The 22,943-nt window shown below is 39.2% G+C and overlaps 1 protein-coding gene across 8 annotated transcripts in view; it reads left to right on the top strand.

Annotated features, from left to right (window-relative positions):
* ARID1B (AT-rich interaction domain 1B) overlaps window positions 1-22,943 on the top strand; it is a 336,420-nt gene that overhangs the window by 73,877 nt on the left and 239,600 nt on the right. For all 8 annotated transcript variants that reach the window (XM_075498937.1, XM_075498939.1, XM_075498938.1 and 5 more), the window contains exon 3: window positions 9,529-9,669. In XM_075498937.1, coding sequence (XP_075355052.1) covers window positions 9,529-9,669 — 141 coding nt within the window. The remainder of the gene's footprint in view (window positions 1-9,528; window positions 9,670-22,943) is intronic.

The raw sequence follows: 22,943 nt of genomic DNA, 5'->3' as shown, positions 1-22,943 counted from the left end.
CATCATGTTTACGGCCATGCTGTGTGCATTCGTGTACAGGCACGTCAGAGAGGCATCCCAGCGTGCTTATTTCCCAGAAAGAGTCTGGGTTTTTTAACCTTTACATTCACCATATTTCTCAAGGAACTAGGAGCCCAAGGAGGATTGAAGAGTTGAAACTGCACTTCTGTAACATCAAAAGCTTGGGGTCATCCATCTCCCTGCACAGTGAGGGGCTAGAGTGCCTAAGCAAATCCATCTGTTGTCATAGGTGTACTCAAGGGGACCTTTCGGGGCAGGGGGAAGAGATAGGAATAAAGAAAGGAGAAGAAAAGCAGCTGTCAGGGAGAGACTGTGTGGACTGTGATTGTCTATGAAGCCCAACAGTCCAGTGGAACTGAACAAGTTTGGGTGGGCAGAGGAGAAAGGCATGGATTGCTGAAGAGTACACAGCATTGCTCCCTGTGGAAGATATTTTATATTCTTCTCTTGCTATTTTTAAGAGGTACAGTGAAGGACTCTAAATGATCTCAGATGATTTAGCTGTGAAAGCCATCAAACTTAGATATGGTAAAGACAGTATTTATCAAGATCGATATCTTTGGAGAAGCACATGAATGAATTAAAAAGCACCCTTCTCTCTTGAAAGAGACTGGAAGAAGGAAGGAAAACTCAAGGGTATGTAAGATGTTGGGGAAGCGATGGTAAACAGGGCATGTGTGCATTTTGCCTTTTCTCACTACAGCAATTAAAAAATAATGTTTGCATTTCTTCCAGCTACCAAGATTGTACGCCAGAAGAAATATAGAGTGAAAGCCATGCTACAGAGGGATTTTTCAGTCTCCAATAGTTAAGTGTTGGGAGTCTCTCTGTGTATAAATGCATAAAAATGGAGGATTACTCATGCGGTTAGATTACCTGCTATTCAGACTCTACGCATACCTCTCATTTGTGTTCCCTGCTTTAGAAGGTTTGAATGGCACTGCAAAACTTGTCTGAAGAAAAACGTTGTATGTATGTGTTTTCTTAACTCTATTTTATTTTAACCACCATTTCAGAAATAGTGGTCAAAACTGTTACTAATCTCCGGGAGAACAAATGGCAGTTACAGGATTTGGGGACCAAAGGCTGTTGTGTAGTCCATTCATACATGCACAAGAAGTGCCCTGTGATAAATTATTTGTTACATGATTAAAAATCAGGTTAAATACAGGCTTTTGCATTTTTCTTTAATGGCTGGCATTTCGTAGGTGAGTTTTATACTATTAGTGCAGTGAGGGATGAGGTTTCCTACATGATTTTTACCGAAGCACCAACCATTGGAGACACCATAGGGATCAGGTGAAGCTCGCATTGATTGTGGCAGTTCTGATGTGCTTTTTTCTTATGTTGGTTTGTAAAATGGAAATCAAATACTTAAGCAGATTACATGATCCCTTATAATTGTTTTGATCACTTAAAAAAAAAAAAAAAGGAAGGAAGGCAGAGTATAAGAATAGATATCTTATCTGACTCATCATTTAAGCGTGTGTGTGTGTATATATATAGGCACTATGATTTCTCTCTATTTTTAATACAATATATCAAAATAGCTCTTCTGAAAAAAATCTATTGCAAATTTTCAATCTTCTCTATCGTGTCGGTCTGAGGGGATGGATATAACAATATGGAAATCTCTTACTAGGAATTATCATATTTTCATCCCTTAATTTGCGGAAAGGACCAAATGTTGTATTAGTTCAAACTGTAATGCAGTGCACAAATCAACACTATCAGGCTCTTGTGTAGGAAAAATTTCTTCCTATTGTTTCTAGACTCAGCTGTTTTACCTCTCCCTTGAAACTAATTTTAGCTCATCTAAAACATGCAAATTTTTTATTTTTGTTTGTTTGCTGTTTTTAGGGGAAGGTGGGAGTGGGAGGTGGTTGTGATATTGGCATAGATTTAGCATTTACGGCAGAGGTAGTTTTCATCAATTTCTGACAAGGGAATCAAAGTGTTCTTTTTTGGAAGGAGAGATATTGCTTTTCCTTATAAATGATTGACTATTTTGTGGTAGTAGTCTTTATTTATTTGGCTCTCATCATGAAGAATAGCAAACTTATTCAGAATCTCAGTACATCAAAAATATGTCAATACATAAAACATAAGTACTATTCCATACTACAGTCTATGCAAAAAACTATGTTAATAAGATGTGAAGGTTGCACAGCTAAGAAGTCAGAAAACATAAATGATAAGATTCTAGCAGCCACATTAACTGAGCCACATTTCACATCCTCTATATTTTATGAAATGCCTTTGACAACATAAATCAGTAAGAGAAGGTGCTATATATGTGCAACATGGCTCAGTTAATGTTGCTTTTGGAACCTTAACATCTATATTTTCTGACTGGAGAGTTTTTTAATCATGTAATCTTAGTAGTTTTTTACATTCTATTTTTTTATAGTTTCTCTTTTTTAAGAGAGGAAAATTGCCTCTGCTAATAATGGGTTAGCTCATGTTGCTTTGATTTAAGCTACAGTAAAAAGCAGTATATAGAGAGCACCTCATGACAGGTACATATTTGATGCCATATACATTGCTCTGACAACTGGTGTAATCATGCTGCTGTGCAGTTTTCGAGGAAAAGGGGACTACAGGCATGTGTTTGAAGTCCTGTCCTTTCTGTCCTGCACGTTAACAGTAGTACAGGGTATTACTGCATTGCAGACTGCAGCATGTTGTAAAGATACTTGCGCTAGCTTTTTAAATCAACTGGCTTGTGTACAAGAAGCAGCCTGGTTACAAGAGTGTGGATCTCCTTCTGACCTAATTCACCCTTCTGTAGAGCATGGCAAATTAGCCTAGCATGGCTTTTGGTGTAGGCTCCTTCCAATGTCTGAGCTAGTTTGCAGATCTGTGTACTGCACTGCAGTCTTCAACGTAGACATACATTTAATGACTCTGCAAAATCCGCTACCTTGCAAGTTTTGGAATGGGGATTATTGTGCTGTGACACAGAAACATGCTTTTTATCATTTTGCTTCCTTGCTCTGGGTCACAGGGTGGACCAGTATCAGGCCCAGTGTTAATATTTTAAAGGCTCTTAATAAGATTTTAAAGTTCACACTTCAGCATAAAGGCATGCAGTCTAGGAAAGACAGTAACATAGGTGAGCATTGTGACAAATGTATTGTCAAAAAGTCAAAGCTAAGTGATAAGAAGTAATAGAATTTATAGAATGTATGAATAAAGTGCCTTAGCATCAGGATTTCTGATTAATAGCCTTGACATTAACACCCAGCTTTTTACTTGGTTTCCTTTTAGAATTTTTTTGGTCATTCAGTGAGAAGGACTTGTAGCCTTCATTAAGACTGTGTGTGCACAAGCACGCCTGGGGTTGGACATCATGATTTGAGACAGCAGACTGTGCTGCACTATGATAGAATCTTCCACTGAATGTCTGCCAGAGGATTTCCCTCTGCTGTATAAGCATATTATATTTTTCTTCTTTCTGTAATTCAGCTAAACATACAGATGAAGACCTGGGCTTATGTGACTCAAAGTTCTAGATATGAACCAAATTTTTTTTAAGTATGTGAAAGTCAGAGGGTTAGTTTTCCCGTGTAACTTTCTATTCAAAAGTATGGAGAAATGCATGGTTTGAATGTTTGAGGGGAAAATACTTACGTTTTGGCAGAGATCTGGCTTTGGAAATCTAAGACTGAAGCAGTAGATGTTTCAGAAAATCACAAGAGTTTTATTTGAAGGTTTGATGGGAACTGTGTGACAGCTTTCTTTATAGTTATTACTGAAGTGACCACTGTAAAATTAAAAGAATTAGAATTGAATTTGGGTAATGTTTTGTTGACTGAAAGAATGTGCTGTTTTACTTCTGGGTGGTGTGTGTCGTGTCCCGTCTGTCCGTCGTCGTCCCGTCCCCCCCCCCCCCCCCCCGAAATCCCACTCACTGTACATTTTGTATTCTAATTTCTATGTAAGTACGATTACATTTCTGAAGATGGTACTTGTTTCCCAATGTTCAGGTCTGTTTCACTGTTTCTCGGCAAAGCAAGTAAGTAGGGCTTAATGCTAATCAGACCAGACAGTCGTCCCCGTCCCCCATCCCCCCCCCCGATTTTTATATCATGGCACTGTGGTTCAAGAGTTCTGAACTGTGCTGTTGCCTGCTACCAACATTATCCAGGGTCTGCCTTACTTTTTGGGCACCAAACAGATTGCGGGGAGAAGCAACGGCCGATGTTGCCAGGACTGTTTCAATGTAGTGAGCATGTCGTGGTGACTGGCATTTTCAGGTGGGTCCCAAAGTGACTTGGTGGAGCTTTTTGTGATAGGGGACATGTAAAGTTTCTTCCATTATTGACCAGATCCAGCCGTTAGGATGGTTTAAAAGCGCAGTAGCTGCATATTGCTGGTATTATTGGCATACATATGCTAACACACTAATTCTGTTACATTTTAATTTTAAAAATTATTATAATTACTGTAATGCTGTCTAATGATCCTTCTCCTTTGACATCAGTTATGGATTATGCACACAAAAATTGCTTAAAACTTCCATTACTATCAAGGTATTACCTGGACAAAGAATGTCTGCCACAAGACCCCTTGTTCAAGCAAGAATTAAAGATAATAGGCGAAGTTATAGGTTTAATTGGATTTCTCCTACCTCTTCATTCTGGCTGCCAATTTTTTTCCTCTTTCATTCTCATCCTTTCCTTGTTCGCGTTCAGAGTGGTTTAATCACTGATGGTCAGTCATACTTCTCCCAAAATAATGCTGTTTGTGCAAGTCTGTGCAAGTTGTACTGTGCAAGTCAGATAGGCAGCAAAGTAATTATCTACAATTTCTGTGCTTGCCTAGAAATAGATTCAAACTTGGGTCTGTTTTCTCTTGAACCATCCCAAGAATGTGTGCGTTACCACAGGCATGCTGAAGTTTCCCAAATTCTCATCTCCTGCGTTGTGTGGCCACAAAGAATGTGGGTGTATGGGAGAAAGGGAGGGAGGGTTTACCTTATGAAGAAAGAGGATGCTTGGGTCATTCACTCCAAGCATTGTAAGTAATTGGCTTCAGATTTGTTTTGTTCTGGGGAGATTTTAATTAAGCTTTTTTATATGCTGCTTAATAAACATTTGTCCATAAGCGGTATCTTGTGATCCCCATCAGTAAAGCAGGAGGATTAATTTGCATGTTGTTGTTTGTTATTTATTTAAATAGCCACAGAAATTATACTAAGTGTTCTGCTAAGGCAGCAGTGATGGGTCTCTGCACTGAAGAGCATAGCATCTAAAAGTACATGTAGCATTAGGATTATTGTTGTGTTTTTGGAGTTTGTTTTTTTTTAAAAAACAGTTTGGATTGGGAGAATATGGAGGAAAATTCCAACATAAGTAACTGATACATAAGGTCAGAAGAAGAGCCCAGTACCCTTTTTTACACCAGTGTCTGGAAGCAGATTGCTAGGGAAAAAAATTAAGAAATTGGAGCAGTCTCCCAGCTTCTCGCAATCAAGGTGTTACTGCCTTTTCCAGTTGCTTACATTTGTTACTTAGTACCTCACACACCAAATTTTCATTGCTTTCTCACAGGACACAAACACGTATTGCAAAGAGGTGGTTAGATATGGGCATGGCTATATCAGGTCAGATCAAGGGTTCATGTAGCTCTGTATCCTGCCTCCAGTGGAGGCTTAATTGGATGCCTAGAGAAGAGTCAGAACAAAGCAAGCATGTTATACTTCCCCCAATACCCTCCAAGCCTCCAGCTATTTTCAGTTCAGGGACTTCCTGAGCCAGATGTGGCTCTATATATTTGGTAACCCTCAGAGGATGTCTCTTTTGTGAACTTGTCCAGTCTTTGCTTGAGCCCACATAAACTTTCAGCTTTCAAAACATAATTTGGCAAGGAGTTTCGAACATCTGCTGCCTCTTTGACTAGAGAACCTCTCTCTCTTGTTTTGAAGTTTGCTTCTACCACCTTCTACCATTTAGTGCCTCCTAATCGTTGTGTTGGGCAAGATGGTTTTGTAGCTTTCTATCATATTCTTACTTCCTGGTGTCTTTTCCATACTCACAGGGTTATAGCTTCTTTTATGGAAACTGTTCCACACCTTTGATCATTCTTGTTGCATTTCTCTGAATCTTTGTGTTTGACCCTTCCTAGTAAGTCCAAGAAGTCTGTAGAGAGGGATTTTCCTTTGCAAAAGCTGCGTTGATGTTTCCTAATATTTATCTTCATTCTTGTCTGTCCTGATTTATCCAGAACAGTCATCAGTTCTTTATAGTCTTAAATTACTCAAATATCTGCTTTTTTTTTTTTTAAAGCCATACTCCAATTCTCACCTACCCAGGCATCTCCAAGTTACAGGCTGTGTACTGTCATTAGTAATTCAGCTATGTCATTCTTGAATTTGTTTAGACCTCTGGGTTGATACTGTATGGTCTTGAGCATTTCTTACCATTCATTTGTCAGTTTGTTCCATGAATTGGATTCAGACACATTCACTGAGTCCCTCACAAAGGAGGACTCCAGCATGGGAACCTCCCAAGTTTTTTTCCCATTGCACACTAGTGCAAAAAATTTGTTAAACTTCTCTGTGATGGCCCTGTTTTCTCTGAATCTCCTTATATACCTTGATCATCACTTGGCACTTCAGACTCTCTGGCAGACCTCCTGCTCCTGATGTGTTTGAAGAAATGATTCATTACTCATTTGATTCCCTTTCCTAGCTGTTCCTCCAGTTCTTTCTGGCCTGCCTTATTACATTGGAAGTGCCAAAGTTTACAGTCTTTTCTGTTTTCCTCATTTGGGCCTGGTGTCGGCTTATTGAAGGATGCCTTTTTGCTTCTAGAAACCTGCAATGAGCCACGCTGATGTCCCTTTGCTCTTCTCAAGCCTTTCTTAATAGGTGGCGAATATTGGTTCTGTGCTTTCCATGTGGTTGTTGTTAAGCAGCTTTGATGCTGCCAGTCAGATTTTATTTCTTGTAGCTGTCTGTTAGAGCTTCCTTTTAACAAGCTTTCTCCTTTTTACGTAATTACTTTTTGAAGTTAAGCACAACAGTAGTAGATTCCTTGGTTTTCATTGTTCCTGTAGGGATGCTCAATTTGACTGTGTTACAGTCACTGATGAGTAGAGGTTCTGCAGCTGTAGTATGTAGATGTAGATGATTCCTGCTGCTCTAGCAGGGCTGAGCCAAAGGCAGTGGCTCCTTGTACAGGCTCCCTAACCAGCAGCTCCATGGAACAACCTTTGGCAGTTATCTGATAGATAACTCTGCTTTGTACACCGCTTGCTCAGTCTACATGGGAGGAGTTGAAATCTCCCACTATACAATCTTGCACTGTGCCTTTCCAGCTCAAGTGTGCTGCCGTCAGTGTCGCCGTAGTCCGGCCATGCCTGATGGTCCCAGCACTCACTCTTCCTGATCCGACCAAGCTCCAGGCCTCTGCTGCTTGGTGAGGTGGAGTTTTGTTTTGATTTGTTTCTAAACTCTGGGTAGCATATCATATTACTTTGTCATCAGCTGTCTTCCCTGTGTATTTGTATCTTAGGATGATGCAAAATAGCGACCCACTAATTGTCTCCCTTCTACTAGATTTCTGATACGACTACTGCTAGTGCTTTTGTTTGAGGCTTGATGTTCCAGTGATCCAGTTTTTCTTCTACACCCCCCACCCCCTTTTGTGTAGAAGGCAATGTATTGTTGGATTTTCTTCTTGCCACTCTGTTTACTCTGCAGTCATCTGTGTGTCTGTTTTCATTCTTTGGTTCTTCTTGGCATCTTCACTTGATGACCCAGAACCTCTGCGTCTTCATTTGTCATAGCAATGCCATGCTTTTGAACCATGTTTCTTCTAATCCCCTCTCTTCAGTTCAAAATTTCACTTTCTTGATCCTTAGGTACCAGCAACCTGGCTCCTATGTTCAGGTGAGCTCCAGCCCTCCTGTACAAGTATATTTATACTAGAAATACTCTGGTTCCTGATGAATTTGATCTCTTGCTTTGTCACCATCCTGTCAACAGGGCATTCAGATTCTCTTTTTCTTCTTTCCAGAAGCCATACTTTGCTGTCAGGATGTCTTTCATTTTCTTCCTAATGTTAACTGGGACCCAGATGGACCACAACATAGGTTTCTCCTCAGCATTTCCTAGGAACCAGTCCAGGCTCTGTGACCTTTGCAGCTGACGGGCAAATCACCATGTGGTCTTCTGTCAGAACCCAGACTCCAGCTGTCTGTTTGCCTGATGATATTCCAACACAGCCTTTTTAGTTTGCATTATAACTGCTTCATTTATGCATCAGCAGGGAGAGGGTATTTGTCAAAAAGGGTTACTTTGGTCACAGAAACATCCAACTGCCTGTGAAATGATGGTGAAGGAAATGGAAGCGCAAGCGAAGAGAACAAGTGCTTACAAGGGGTTACAGTGCTGACCTTAGGAGTTAGCAAGAAGTAGGACTACCAACTTCTGGCAGAAGTAATAGAAGCAGATCAGGTTGTGATAGTAAAAAAACCCCTACACACGTGTTTAAATTTGACTTTATATTATCACCTAGCAAATATTACCGTATTGTTGAACGAATGTAGTAAGTTAACTTTAGGTAGAACAGGTATGTTTTACATGTTGAGTAAATAGATTTATCAGTGTATCAGAGACTCAGTGGGAACAATTCAGAGATCAAAGCATTTCAGATGTGCTCAGGTATCCAAGACATTTGCTTAGGGCAGGGATGTGCAGCACCAGCCCATTCTAGAATGGAGAAGTCCTGTGTTGCATCTGTCATCCATCTGAAATGGTGCTAAATACCAGTGTTTGGGGAAAAGCATGGGTACCTAAAATAGGGTTGGTATAGACACAATATCAGGAGCTTGTTGAGAGTGTGCTCTTTCAAATATCTCAAGAAAATGCCAGTGTCTATTGATACAAGGCTTACAGACTAAATTGATGCAGAAAATTTCTCTGACATTATAATTGAGTTGCTTCTGGTTATAACTTAAATTCTTAGTGTGGGGGGGGTTCTTGGTGCATGACATGTGCATGATTTGTCTGTTAATAGGACTTGTAATGGGTTATTTTGTGTTGCACCAGTGTTTTGTTTTCACTTTTTAAAGATTTATCTTAGTACGGGGGAGGAGACTGAGAGAGACTGAACATTCTACTTTTGGGTCAGTGCATCAGAATGATTCCTCTGTTGATTTGCCTCAGTAGTGTGCCTATGGAGAGCAAACATTGAAAATAACTGCTTCTGTGTTTTAAGGCTGGGCATTATGGGATCGTGACGTTCAGAAGCATAGCATTTTCCTTAGAAGCTCTTCCTGAAAAGAGTAACTATACAGAGCACTCTGGCTTACTCCTCCTGCTCAGGCAAGAGGATCTATGGGCTTGCATTATCTGCTGAGCAAAAAGAGTAGGGCTGTTGGCTCAGGTGTATAGCTGAGGATACCCCTTCTGGTCAGGTTGCCATACAGATGTGACAGCTTGATTTCATGTCCTCCTGCCTCAACTCATGCATTTGCTTTGCTTGGCTCTTCCAACAGATACCGCCTCAGTATGGTCAGCAAGGCGTAAGTGGCTACTGCCAGCAGGGCCAGCAGCCGTACTACAACCAGCAGCCACAGCATCTGCCACCCCAGGCACAATATCTGTCGCAGGCCCAACAGAGGTACCAGGCTCAGCAGGTAAGCACTCTCCTTCACTACTGATAGTCACCCTGGAGCTGGAAGTGTAAAAATGATCTGTGTGAAATGAACAAAACCCACCCAACCCCTTTTCGAGAGAACAGTGTTAAAAACAAAATTAAATAAACATGGAATCAGACAACATTCTCTGAAAAGTCTTTGGGGATATACACACAAATACATCTGCACACACTTTCAGGCTTTATTTTGTATCAGCTTTTTTGAATAAAGCCAGTATATATACCCCAGCAACTATTAATTCTATATAATTTTAAAAAGAAGTAACAGTATCTTGATCAGATGTCAGTGGAGTCTGGAGGTTTTCCTTGCTTTTCTTGTTTTCCCCTCACAAGACAAATGTTGTTTAGAGCTCCTGCATCTAACATGGTCACTACTGTTTTGTTTTTCGTGTTGTTTCATTTGAGGATAGATGAGTTCAAGACATTTTGGAGCTGCTTTGTCAAGGGAGCTTTCTAGGAGATATTTTTAATTGATGTTACAGCTATTCATTTGAATGTTGTCAGTTTTCACATCCAGTTAGTGAAACCGCATAATTCAATATCCATTGCAGTTCTTGAATTGTGCTTTGTATGTTAGCCATTAACATTCATTTAAAGTGATTCTGTTTTTAACTAAGATCAGAAGTGATAGTGTATGGGTCTGCTTCCCAGAGCTTGAGAAATACCCAGATTTTAGATACTGAACAAAATGGATGTCCACAGCTGATGCGGCTGTATGTGTAGGCTCAGTTCTGTCTGCAGTCTCAGCTCTATTAATCACAGAGAGGTGATCTGGAAATGGAAGGATGAAACTAAAGCATACTCGCCATCCTGGGAAATCTAACAAAAGTGAGTTGCTCAAGACTGGGTATTAGTGGAAGCATCAGCACTTGCTGCAAATCACTGGGGAATTCTGTCAGGCATGGTTGATTAACATTTTGGGATAATGCTCGTGCAATATAGAAATCTTAGCTCGAAATAAAAATAGTGTGTAAAATAAACTAATAAAAGATGCTGTAAGTAGCAATGATACAGGAGGCTCCCCTCCTTTGATTTTAAAATAAAGCTATGATAATTTCACTGTGTAATTACATGTTAATTTTTCTTCATCTACATTTTAAAATTCCATTGAGAATTAACTTTTTTCATTAAAATGCTGGATGGTTTATGAAATAGAATTCTTAATTGTATCTATGATGTTCTTGTAAATGTCACCACTTTCCATCTTTTGGATTATATGTAACTGTGACTTTAAAGATTGGAGTTGTGTCTTTAAATTTAATTTTCTCCCTTTTTACTTTGGCATTAAATGCTTCATTTCTGTATGACTTGAAAATACTGTTCATAAGCATCTTGGTAAAGTCTTAGGAGATAAAGTCCTAGTAATACAGCCTATGAGATAGAAGAAACACAGCTGCTCCAATGTCTACATATCACAGTTTGTGAAATTGAAATGATTTTTTTTTTTTCTTGCTGCCTTGGACACCTCATCGCATTTTAAATACTGTCAGTTGAATGGATTGAGTATTTTAGTTTAAAAAAAAAATATAAAACATACCAACTATACAGGACTTATGAAATAACAAGATACTGATTTATCTGTTGATACATGTTCCAATTACATCATTTGCTATCATAGCAAGTAAAGTGAAGGTTGGTGCAATGAAGTGAAGGGGTGCAAAATGAGAGTAAAGCCTTCCATATATTATGGACTTCAGAGAACTGAGATGAAGGGAAAGGCAGGGACAGATTCCCAAGTAGAAGATATCAGCCTCAATGTAGCCAAATTTCTTCTTTGAGGATTTGAAGGTACATTGAAGGAGTGTCTAAATCCAGGCTCCAAGGGTGATACAGGCATCTCAAGGTCAGTAAGTACTTTTGCCTGAATCTGCAAATTCAGATGATACATTGGGACCTTGCCAACACAGCCTTATGGTTGGTAATCTTTAGTGTGAATGGATTGAGTTGAAATTCTTCGTGGCTTGTGAATGGCTGGTTGGTTATCCTGTTCTTCAGTAGTGGTCAGCTGGTTAAGTTTTGAACTCTGATTCCAGGTTCTGAATTATACAGGCTTCTCCTGGAGTATTTGTGTGTAGATGGGACTGTTTCGTATCAATAATAAGTAGTCCTTAACACCTTGGGGCCTGCTCCTTTTCTTTTCCCTGTCTCCAGATTGGTTCCATGGCTGCTCTTCCCCCTATCTCAAGAAGGGTTATCAGGTGAACACCTCCTCTCTAGTGTTTCTCTGTAAAACCTCACCACTGTGTTCTTTCCCATTCTTTGGGAACTGCTAATCTAGAAAACAAATTCCTAACACAAGAAGTTGAAGTCTATACTTCTGACACTTCAGCAACAGTGTTCTTTCTCTGCTGCTGATGCATAGTAGAGTTACTGTCCAAGTGATAACCAGTGTGTGATATGAAAATCAATACTAGGATAACAAAAAGTTGGGACTGTACGTCAAATTCTGCTGCCAAGACAAAAATTTTAAAAACTGTGCTTATTTAAGCAGACAAGTCTCTGCTTATATGAGACTCATTATCTTTTGAAAGTAATTTAAAAATTAGAGTTTACTTGATTAAAATTTTAGCAAGAGAAATAGGAGTAGGTATTCATATAGTTTTAGGAGTTTTAAGGGTGGGTTCACTGAATTTGATATATTGGGCAGCCTTACAAAGAGAAAGCCCAAGGGAGATCTTACTGCTGTTTACAGCTACCAAATTGGGAGGATGTGGGAGAGAACAGAGCTGTCTCATCTGAGGTGCACAGTGGAAGGACAGGAGGCAGTGGGAGCAGACTGGGACAAGGGAAGCTGCAACTTGGTAAAAGGAAAAAAACCCAAAAGTCCAGAGAGAGTGGAGTCTCCATCCTTGGACATGCTCAAAATTCAACCAGACAAGACCCCCAAACACCCTGTTCTTGCTAGACTTGCTTTGAACTGGAGGTTTGACTACGTGACCTCTCTGAAAGTCTCTTCGAGCCTATATCATTCTGTGTTGCTGTGATTTAATATTGGCTTTACTTACTCTAAATAGAATTTTAAAATAAACTACAAAATCATATAATACCTGTTGCACCAGTTGGTGTGTCTGTCTTATTTCTACTCATAAAAATATCAGTACATCCTGTTTATTTAATGCTGTCAAGTAGAAAACCGAGGTAGTCTCAGTCATACAATCCGTCATCCTTTCTGTCTGTCATCCTTAGTTTTGCTCTTTCTTTCCAGCTTGCAAATGAATTTCCTCCATGTTTTCTGTATTCTTAGTTAACCGTTTTGTTGTCTTTTCCTATTGATTTTGTTGCTTTTTGCACTCAACATCGGTGCAAAGTCCTAGTTTTGAATGGTCACAACTTTGAGGACTGTATAAAGTCAATTGTTTCAGGATGTTGGCCTCAGAAGCTGACCTCTGAAGATGTTTTTGCCTCATGCTGGCTAGCCAGAATTATGGGAAACTTCAGACTACAAGTGTTCTTCCTGGAGAGCATGGTTGGGTCATGAAGCAAGAGAAAAATCACTCTAATGATTTTGAAGTAGAGATTGAAGTAGTTTATGGTAGCCCCAGCTGTGGATCAGGACGTTATTATTCTGGTCGTTCTCCAAGTACATAACAAAAAGGTGGTCTTTGCCCCAAAGAGTTTACAGGCTATTCTGTGCCTGATGGACTGGAACCTGAACTTGCTTGTACCAGGGGAGCAGCTGTGAGGGGAAGAAGTTTTGTGTTCTGTTTTAGGGTAAATAAGCTGTCTCCCTGATTGCTGCCTTTGCGATGTGAGTGTGATTGAACTGGTTTTACTTCAGGATGGAGAAGACAGATGTCAGATTGGAGAAAGGGGGCTTCTCAGTAATTTGCCTTCTTTTCCCTACTGTATTTTCTTTATTTCCCTTGTAGATTTATGTCAATCTACTTGTTTTGGAGATTATCAAGGTGAAAGTAGTGTTTATTCTGGGTGGATGATGGAGTTTTTCTTGACACTAGTTTCATTTTATGTAAAACTGTGTAGTGTGATGGACTGGATATTCTATTATGGAGAGAAAACGGATAAGAAATTGCATACGGATTATGTTTTAATTTTGCTTTTTTAGATGTAATGTGAGCGAGCTTCTGCAGTCAGGTATAACTTGTAGTGTTCTGCCTTGGAATTGGTGCTCATCTTCATTTCTCACGTATCGTGGAAGTGTGAAGCCATTGCTCCTTTTCCTTGACTCACTTGAATTCAATATGCAATCTTGTCAATAAAAGTAAACAGATAAAATAATTTCTGGGACTGTTCCAGTGACTTGTGACTTTCCATTCTTCTAATAAGTGTAGAGGGGAAGGAGGAGAGTGGGATTTATTTCAATGTTTGAACTGTAAGTTGTTTAGATCTTTGTTAAATTGATTGCATGGTGGGCAGAAAGGGAGTTTCATAAGAGGTGATTTGATAGTAATACTGGCATAGTTTACTATAGAGCCATATTGTAAGCCAGCATCAGTCATCCCCTCTTCATATCAGGAGCCTGCTGTGTAAAAACCATTAAAGGAAGAGCTTTGTTTTAAGCAAATTTATTGCAGTAGCAGATTCATTGATCATTAGATATTGCCAGTAGATGTGGATATCGCCTTGGTTTGGGGTTTTTTTTTAAAAAACTTCTTTTTACCTTTACTGCTTTTTAAAAGAAAAGAGAAGGATGTGCTACACTACTACAGTGTTGCCCTTGGCAGGGTTTTTCATCTTGAAATGGCATATAAATGAATAAATGCTTCAGTTGTTTTTGCAGTTCTAAATCTTTTTCCATAAGTAGAAGTGATATTTTGCTCAAGAATGTCATGTAATTGCAAACTTAAACTGTCATCATTAAACATTATTTTGTTAAGATAGTGTGATGTATATTTTGGGTTATTATGCTTTCCAACTGGCTTTTAAACAGCCATGTTTATATATTTTCTTGTTTTATGTAGCATGTGTTCATATGTATCAAGAGAGGATCATGCCTTTGAGGTTTAATGTGTTATTTTATGAGTTGGGACCATATCACTTTTTGACAGATGAAATGGATCTGCAAAGTAATTATGGTCTTACTCTTAGTTAAACAAAAATAGTTATTTTATTCTACACCTGCTACTGTTATCCTGAAGTCATCTTTTGCTTTAAGTATTCCTGGAAGCTTTCTGCTTGCAAGTTTCCAGAATAGAGTGGGATTATGCTGATCCCTTTTCTCACGTGCAGGCATGAGATTAAAAGGGGAAAAAAAGTGTGGCAGGTCCTTGAGGTGGGGCATGCATGTGCACTTTTCTGGGGCATTGGTCCTTCTAGTTAACAGTGTGCACAAAGAGGCTCTGTGTGTGTGTTTTTACTCCATTTCTGTGTGGTTACCATAATTTCTTTTAAATGCCTTAAAGGGACAGTCAAGTAGTTCAGGCTTAGTCTTTAATTTGTTTTTATTTAAAAGGAGAACATGTTTTACAAACAAGGAAACAATCAAGACTCCCTCACTGTCAGGTGTTATTAAAATGTTCTAAAAGCTGGCCAAAACCTTGTTTCCCCCCCAGTATAATACCTTACCTACTGATTAAGACCTACTGATCATGATGAGATTTTCTTCAACCCAAATTGTCATAGGACAAATAAAGAGTAGAATAACTAGTGGGTTGTTTTTTTTTCTGAGTGGGCCAGGGGGATGAATGCAGTTCAGGCCAGTAAGAATTTGTGAACCGTTTCAGTAGTCCCTGGTAGAAAGGCATCTAAAGCAGGAAGGCAACGTGCGTGACAAGGTGGGGGGCATCTCTGATGGTGCCTCGATGGGTGTCTCTGGGCGGAGGGCTAGGGACCACTTGCGCTCCCTCAAGGGGCTGCGGCTTAATCTCCAGTTCCCCGAACTGGGATCGATGGAGGCCATAAATTTCAGGTTTGTTCCTAAACTGGTGACAGTGGTTTGAACTAGTCTCAGTCGCAAGCCTGAGACGATGAGGAGAATGTTCTTGTGCAGACATCTGTTTCTAGTGTTGAGTCAGTGCAAGGTAGGACAGAGAAAACATTACCCAATTTGAAACAGTCTTTGAAAATGTGAACAAAATGTGAAACTAATTAATCTGTTTTCATGTCCAAGCTGTATGACTGTCATGAAAACAGAACAAATTGTATTGTGGCAAAATGCATCAGATTATTAAAGTGATTCTCGTACAATGAGGATGAAGTATTATTTTTAAATTTGATGCGAGCTGCTAAACTTCTTTTAACAGTGTAATAAGCAGCATGTTAATTAACATTGTCAAGCTGTTTTGGGGTGTAACACTGTATAAAAACACTGTTGTAAGTTAGGAATAGTTGTGCTACATGCAAATACCAAATTAATTAGTAATACAGACAGTCCTCAATGAGTTCAAATTTTAAGTTTTATATCTCAACGCAATTATTCTTTTTAATAAAAACTTCACTCTTAAGTTACTAGAAACTGGCACAGAATTAGCAGTTGACTGTTATTGTAGTTTAGTATTAACTCCTGCAGAATTTAATTTAAACTTCTTCTAGAATATATGGGGCCTTGCAACTAATGTATAGCTGCCCATAGCTTAAAGTTGTAATAAAAATTGTTTGTCCTTCTGTCCTTTTAACTCTTGTGTCTGTAATGATCTACCACTAGATGAGTGGTTGCACTTAATATTTGTTGTGTTATGAACCACAGGAGATCTGGGAAAGAAGAAGCTTGTATGTTAATCTGACATTTGCTGCCAGGCATATAGGAAAGCATTCTTTGTGGAAGTTGGCTATTACAGTTATATGAGAACTCACAATCAAATTTAATGTTCAGAAGAGATTGTTGCCTGCCATCATCGGCAGTGGCTGACACCACTACTTGTTGTGTACCATAAATCCTTCATGGCTTCCGTTGTCTCAGCAACAGAGGTGCCTAGTGCCCAGTGTATATTCACACTGTCTTGAAATGCTGGGCTTGTTTTTAGCTTAGAAGCAATTATTTTCTTTCCAGGGTAAAGAGGTAGAAGGGAGAAATGATTCCTTTAAACCATTTGACCCCAAATTCATGGCACTGAGAACTGTGGCTTTGATGGGCGCTTGTTGGCTGGCTTTTAGAAACCAGGGCTGCTTGTACGTAGTGAGCAGAGAAATGCCTAACGACGAAACATCTAGTTGAAAAATCTCATACAGATATATGTACTTCTGCCAGCTTTTCCAGCCTCCTTTCTGCGGGCCCTGAAATGAGAGACAAGGAAAAACAACAGTATAACTTTTTATGAAGGCATCTCTTCTGGTACGCTGAACCTTTTGTTGCCATCCTACTTCAGAGAGGTCAGATAGATATCAAAAGGCAGAGTGCAGCCTTGACTTTTTGCATATGTAATAAAACTTAGCTGGACTTGGGGGGGAGAAGGGAAGGAGAGCAGGCTTTCAGCAACTGACTTCGAAACTCACACATCACAACTTAAATCCTGGCTTCTAGACAAGCCACCAGTGACCAGCACCTCTTGTCACCTTACCTTGCTGAACACTGAAGTGATTTAAAAACTAACTGCTGAAATACTTAGGAACTGTACTGATCTTGAGCATAAAACTAATTTATCCTTTTTGAGCCTTTCTTAAGCACATGATGTTTTCAGGAAGGGCAAATGAGGTTTGAACCTGTGTAGGTTCAATGAACACTTAACTGATTGAAGTTTTGCCAGTTAGATTTATGCTTTTATAAAGTCTTATTTCATAATCATGATGCTGCTATAATAGCAAGTAAGTGTTAAGCATATGGCTGTTTATCTCTGTGGCGGAGGTTACTTAGCTCAGGAGTTCAGTGAAACAGTGACTCCTGTTGTGCTGCATCTTCTCCTAGTAGTGGGAATAGCTGATTACTGTGCATTTGGGGAATGCTCTGTTTGCTCAGCATTGCTTGTATCATTCCAGGAAATGTGTCAAACCTTTCTCTTTTTCCCTCAGTGATTTATATCTGTATTTATGAGATTATAATAGGTGCTAGCTTGTCAGACTTGGAGAATGATCTTCCAGAGCCAAGTAGCTAGCAGGAATAGAGTCGGGCAGAAAAAGCAAGGATAATTGTCTGTAAACTCACACCTGAGCATGAACACAAAATTGAGGGCAAAGCACAGAGCAGCACTCACAGCAGCACAGGCTTATTGTTGCTGAAGGCATGTTGACCAAACCCAAAAAACTGCATTCAGATTTTGAGAAGACTTTCTCAGCCCTGTTATTTTAAAGTGAGCGCTTACAGACATGGTGATTGATTCAGCCAAATAAAAATCAGCTCCAGTCTATTAGGTCTGAAGCCTTTAAAGTTAGCATGTATAATTACCCCTTACACATCTCTGTCTTTGTAGTAACTGGAATTTGTGAAGTGATATTACTGGGAAAGGAGAAGTATTTTATCTTGCAAAGTGGTACTACTGTTTATATATAAAATGTAGCAAACTTGTTTATGCTTCTGTTTTATAGTCTTCCCAAGGGCTGTCAGTGAAAGTATTTGTTTGTGTTGTCCTAACAATTGTATGGCACCTTCAGTTTAAAGTTCCCTTATTGTAGTTAAGCATTTTCCCAGTCTGTATGTTCTTTTGCTGTGTTCATCTATTAATGGTTTTCTGCCGAAAGTAAGCTTTTCTGTTTGCAGCTTGAAGAAGGAATTTTGAAGGTCGCCTTTCTTCTCCTGAGAAAGCAGCAAGTGCACCTCTTCAGGCATCTGCTGCTGATGGGGGTTTGATGATAACTGGCTGGATAGTCAGAAGAGATGGGTCAGAGCACACTGCAAACCTGTTTGGCAGGAATGTTCATGACCACCTGTGCCCTTCTGGTTTTTAATTTTTACCCCCTGTTTTTGTATCATTCTGAACCTAGTAGACATATTGCAGCTCTTGTGCTTGTAAGATGAGCAATGCAGAAAAGCCTGAGTCCTGATGAGTTTTTTCATGTACTAAAATTAAGTTAGCATACAATATCATAATGAAACTGTGGCAATAAGAGCCTCCTTTCAGCTAAATTGGAAAGAGAAAATTTAGTCTGGGGAGAAAAGGGAAGTCCTATTTTGCTCCTTTATTTTTAAGTGGTCAGTTACTTACATGAAACCAGTTTGTAGATTCAGTGGGCAATGTACCACATCCGTAACAAAAATCTCTGCAAAGCATTCTAGTGGAAAAGGTGGGGATGCTGAATAATTTTTTCAAACTAAAAACTTCAGTATTTATAAGTAAATAATCCTGAAAGGAAACATTTTTCATCTCAACTACAAAAATGATGTAAAATCTATCATGGATGTAGTATGTTATGCTTTGAGGAAAGTCTTTTTAATGAGTTTAGAAAGACAGTAAGATACACGTATTTGAATGTATTTCTCAAAGTTCTCAAATCAGTGGTTTGGCTTTGATCCACAAAGTATTATTATTGTTGTTGTTATGATGGTGGTATTTAAAGTTTCTAAATTCTGATTTCTCTCAGTATTTAAATCACAGAAGGTTAATTAAAGCAGTTTTTTATTTTGCAATTGCTTGGGAATATTAACCTCACAAAGCCTGCATTAAATCAGTGAAGTGATAGAATTGCATTTGCTTTATAAAATAACTCTACAAGACCAAAGACAAAGCCATTTATAGTTCAGTGCCATTAATTGCTTGGCATTTAGATATTAGCGTAGGAGTCTATTAATTAACTTGATAGTAAAACTATTGGAATGCAGGCTGATAAAAACTATTTTGTTTTAGGAGATTAGTGATCATAACTATTGTTGCTCCCCTTACCACTCTCCTTATTACTCAGTGATCATTTTCTTTTACTGTTATTCTGAGAGCAAAATTAATATCCCAGAAATAATTTTCTGTACCTTTGAAATTTAGCAGCAAGTTAAACAGAATAGTGAGTTTATCAAAAGATACCTGATCATGTAATAGTATTTTACTTTATGATCCATTAGTCTGATGGCTATTCATAGACAAAGTTGTCTACACAAATGTTTTAGAATATAAATGCACAAATCCTGTTTTAAGAAAAATTTTAAAATGCAAATAGTATAGTACTATGAATTAAGTGATAAAGTTGTAAAGTCTGAAAAGTACTAATAAATCTGAGTGGTAGGTTTGTGGGTTTTTTTTTTTTAGTTCTGTATGAGCAGTATATATTACAAATATTAGTGGTCTTGTAAATTACACCTCATGGCCAGTTGCAATGCAGCAGTACTCTCTTATGGCCTTTAAATTAACACACATTATTTTCCTCAGAGGTAGGGAAAATAAGTTTGTTAATATTTCCTGGCATAAAATTTACCACGGTATTTTTTTTTTGGCTGCCCATATTTTCTTTAATAATTGAAGATGTTCAGTGTACATATATTTAGTTTTATTTTCTGTATTTTGAATGGGGATTTTGTTGTTAAGACAATGTATTATCTGAATATAGGTCAGCATATATTTTATATGTATTCATTATCCTTTCCAGTATTTCCCTTTTACTGCATTTCTCTCCTACTGTAGTAGGATTTAGAGTAGACTTTGGAGTGTGCAGCTGAAGTCTTACAGGGTGTTTTAGTTGTTGCAATCAGATATGGACAACAAAGAATGAAAAAACAAATCAAAGTAAATAAGATACCACTTAAAAAACAAGTTTACCTTTACATGTTGACAAAACTGCTTGGTGTTTTTGTTGTGGGAGAGAGGAGAACAACTGTTGGTCTTGGTGAGCTGTCCCTCAATAAATCAAGCTCTGCAAGAGCACAGCCTCTCTCTTCATGTCTTCCTCATGCTTCTCCCTGATTGCCAAGTACTCATCTTAGGTACGTGCCACATGCGTGTTTTTAGGTAGAAAATTAAATAACTAGCTATATGTGTTTGGTTTTTGGGCGCCTGCCTACAGAATTCATAAAGATCGTGCTCCTTCACCCTCACAAAAAAGGAGAGAGGTTTATTGTTGCTTTATTACCTAGCAGTCCTTTACCAACTTTTAATGAAAGTCACTGGTTTTTTTGTTGCTGTATTAAAGAGTACTCAGTGGTCTGGTCTCAGAGTTTTAAGTTTTCATCACTTCTGTCACTTTTTCTCCACCTTCTTCCAGCCACTCCCAACACCAACCCAGTTGGGAATACTTTCTTTTGAAAAAGTCACAGTTGTGCTGATGGCAGTGAAGAGTTTTCTGCCTCAAAGATTAAAGAAATTGTTTGCTGCTGTTGGTTTAAACTGTTGCATGGTGCAGTCCGTTGAATTGCTTCTGCTTCTGGGTGCTTCCTTCTGTAAATTATTGTTCCCTTTCCACTCCTTGGACTAAGATATTTTTCCACATGGTGGCTGGATTTAAAGATTGTTGTGCAGATACTCTGTGTCTTCACAGACTGCAGAGAAAGAGAGGACGGTAAATGCAGGTAATGCTCTACGTCCAGTAGCCCCAAATGTAACATGCTAACCCTCTCGCATGCTGAAAAATTAAGTTAACCAAAACAGTAAAGTCCAGCTGAGAAAACCTTCCTTACCAAAATTATTACAGACTTCTTTGCATCTGAACTTCAATTTCTTGTCCTGTGATTCTGCTGTTAATAAAATAGTAGCTAAACCTCATTTCAGTCATTTCTTTTGAGACCTCCATGGTGGAGTGTTAGGGAATAAGTTAACAGGTGTCACTGGACTGTGATACCGATGTTGTCTATAACATAATGTAGCTTTATACTGGGGGGGGGAAGAGGAGGAAACAAACACACAAAACAACCCACCGTTCTGGTTTTTTTTGTAATGTGACCTCAGTGATGTTTTGGGTGTTGCTTGCAACCCTTCCTCACAGATTTGCAGGTTTCCATGAGCCTTTAGATGAAGTCCTGGCTTTTACCTCGAAGCACAGTTACAGATGTGCCCCTAAGAAAATGCTGAAGAAATGTTTCCTGGTCTCAAGGGAGGAAGTCTCATCCTTGGGTACCTAGCTCGATTAGCCTAGAGGTAGCAGCTGCTGTCGGTGCAGCTTTTCTCTTTATTCTGTAAGCTGGCTTCGGGCTTCCAGCTCTGCTGTAAGCTGCGGGCAGTGCTCTGACCTCGTTTCTGCCAGTGAGCCGTATGCTTGGGAGAGCTTCCTCGGCGGCAGCAGGCAGTCTGGGGCAGGCTGCTGCCCTCTGGGGCGTGGAGCCCCCCAGCTCCCTCCCCACTTCTGCAGCAGCCGAGTTGAAAGAAATGGCAGGTTTGAAATCCTGTCCTTCTCCTGCGTTTTGTCGGGTTTAGCTCTTTCTTTGGGGTGCAGATCTGTTTCTCAGCCCAGCTTTGTGTCTCGGGTTTGAATTTCTCCCAGAGTTTTAGGAAGGACTAGTTTGGCAGGGCAGGACGCTGGATGGCACAAAATCTGTAAGTCTTCACATTAATGTGGTAGTCTGTCCCAAGTGACTATAAAGAATAGGACATGTAAAAACTGCCAGGGCTCTTTTTCTTTCTTTCTTTCTTTTTTTTTAATATAGCTTTGTCAGTGAAAGGATGGGCAGGGAGAGGAAGGAGTGGGTGTAGAAAATGAAAGTGTGGTTGGAGTGCCGAGCCTTGTAGGGTTTTTTAGGAAAAGTCCAAAACGCTCTATGAACATGGGAAAATTAATGGAAATAAAATGCTTTTTTTACCCCTTATTTCCAAGTTATATTTCTCAGATTACGTCTTTAGGTTCTCTCTCATCTCTTCATTCACACTGGAACTTTACATCTGTAGAACAAAGAAACTACCTTTTTTTGCCTGTAAATGAAGAACTGACAGCTGTTTATCAGGCTGTGCAATGTGCAATAGTCACATTTTAATACGAACATCAAACTCGCCTATTTTTTTTCATGTGGCGTGTTACAAGTATGAGAGAAGAAAACTAGAAGAAATGTCTTGCTTCTGATTAAATCCACTATTGATATGCTCAGTGATCCATGGAATGCAATAGTGGTGGAAAGAGAATAGCAAGATAAGGGTTTCCGAGAATGATTTCCATCTTGGAGCTCTTCCTGTATCACTTGCTTAACGTGGCTCCTGGAGGCCATATAGGTGAGACACATGTGAAAATGGACTGCAGCGTTTATGAAGAGAGACCCTTCTGTCTTGTTAGCTGGCTCAGATTACCTGATATGTGACTAGAAGCTATGCTGTCCAAACAACGTTCTTCCTGTAAGATGTGGGGGGCATTTTTTGACTCTATCTGCATTTTAAATGCTTTCATGTATTCTGCAGGGGAAAACCTTCCATAGTTTGGTAGTCTGAGTTTCTATTAACTTCCTGAGACTTCTGATGGACTGAGCCTTAATAATGTATTTGCTTACCTAAGTTAACTGTCTTTTGCATCAGCTGCTGCCTGTTA

The sequence above is a fragment of the Mycteria americana genome, chromosome 3, assembly GCF_035582795.1.
Source record: "Mycteria americana isolate JAX WOST 10 ecotype Jacksonville Zoo and Gardens chromosome 3, USCA_MyAme_1.0, whole genome shotgun sequence".
NCBI lineage: Eukaryota > Metazoa > Chordata > Aves > Ciconiiformes > Ciconiidae > Mycteria > Mycteria americana.
This window is presented reverse-complemented; position numbering and strand designations above follow the sequence as displayed.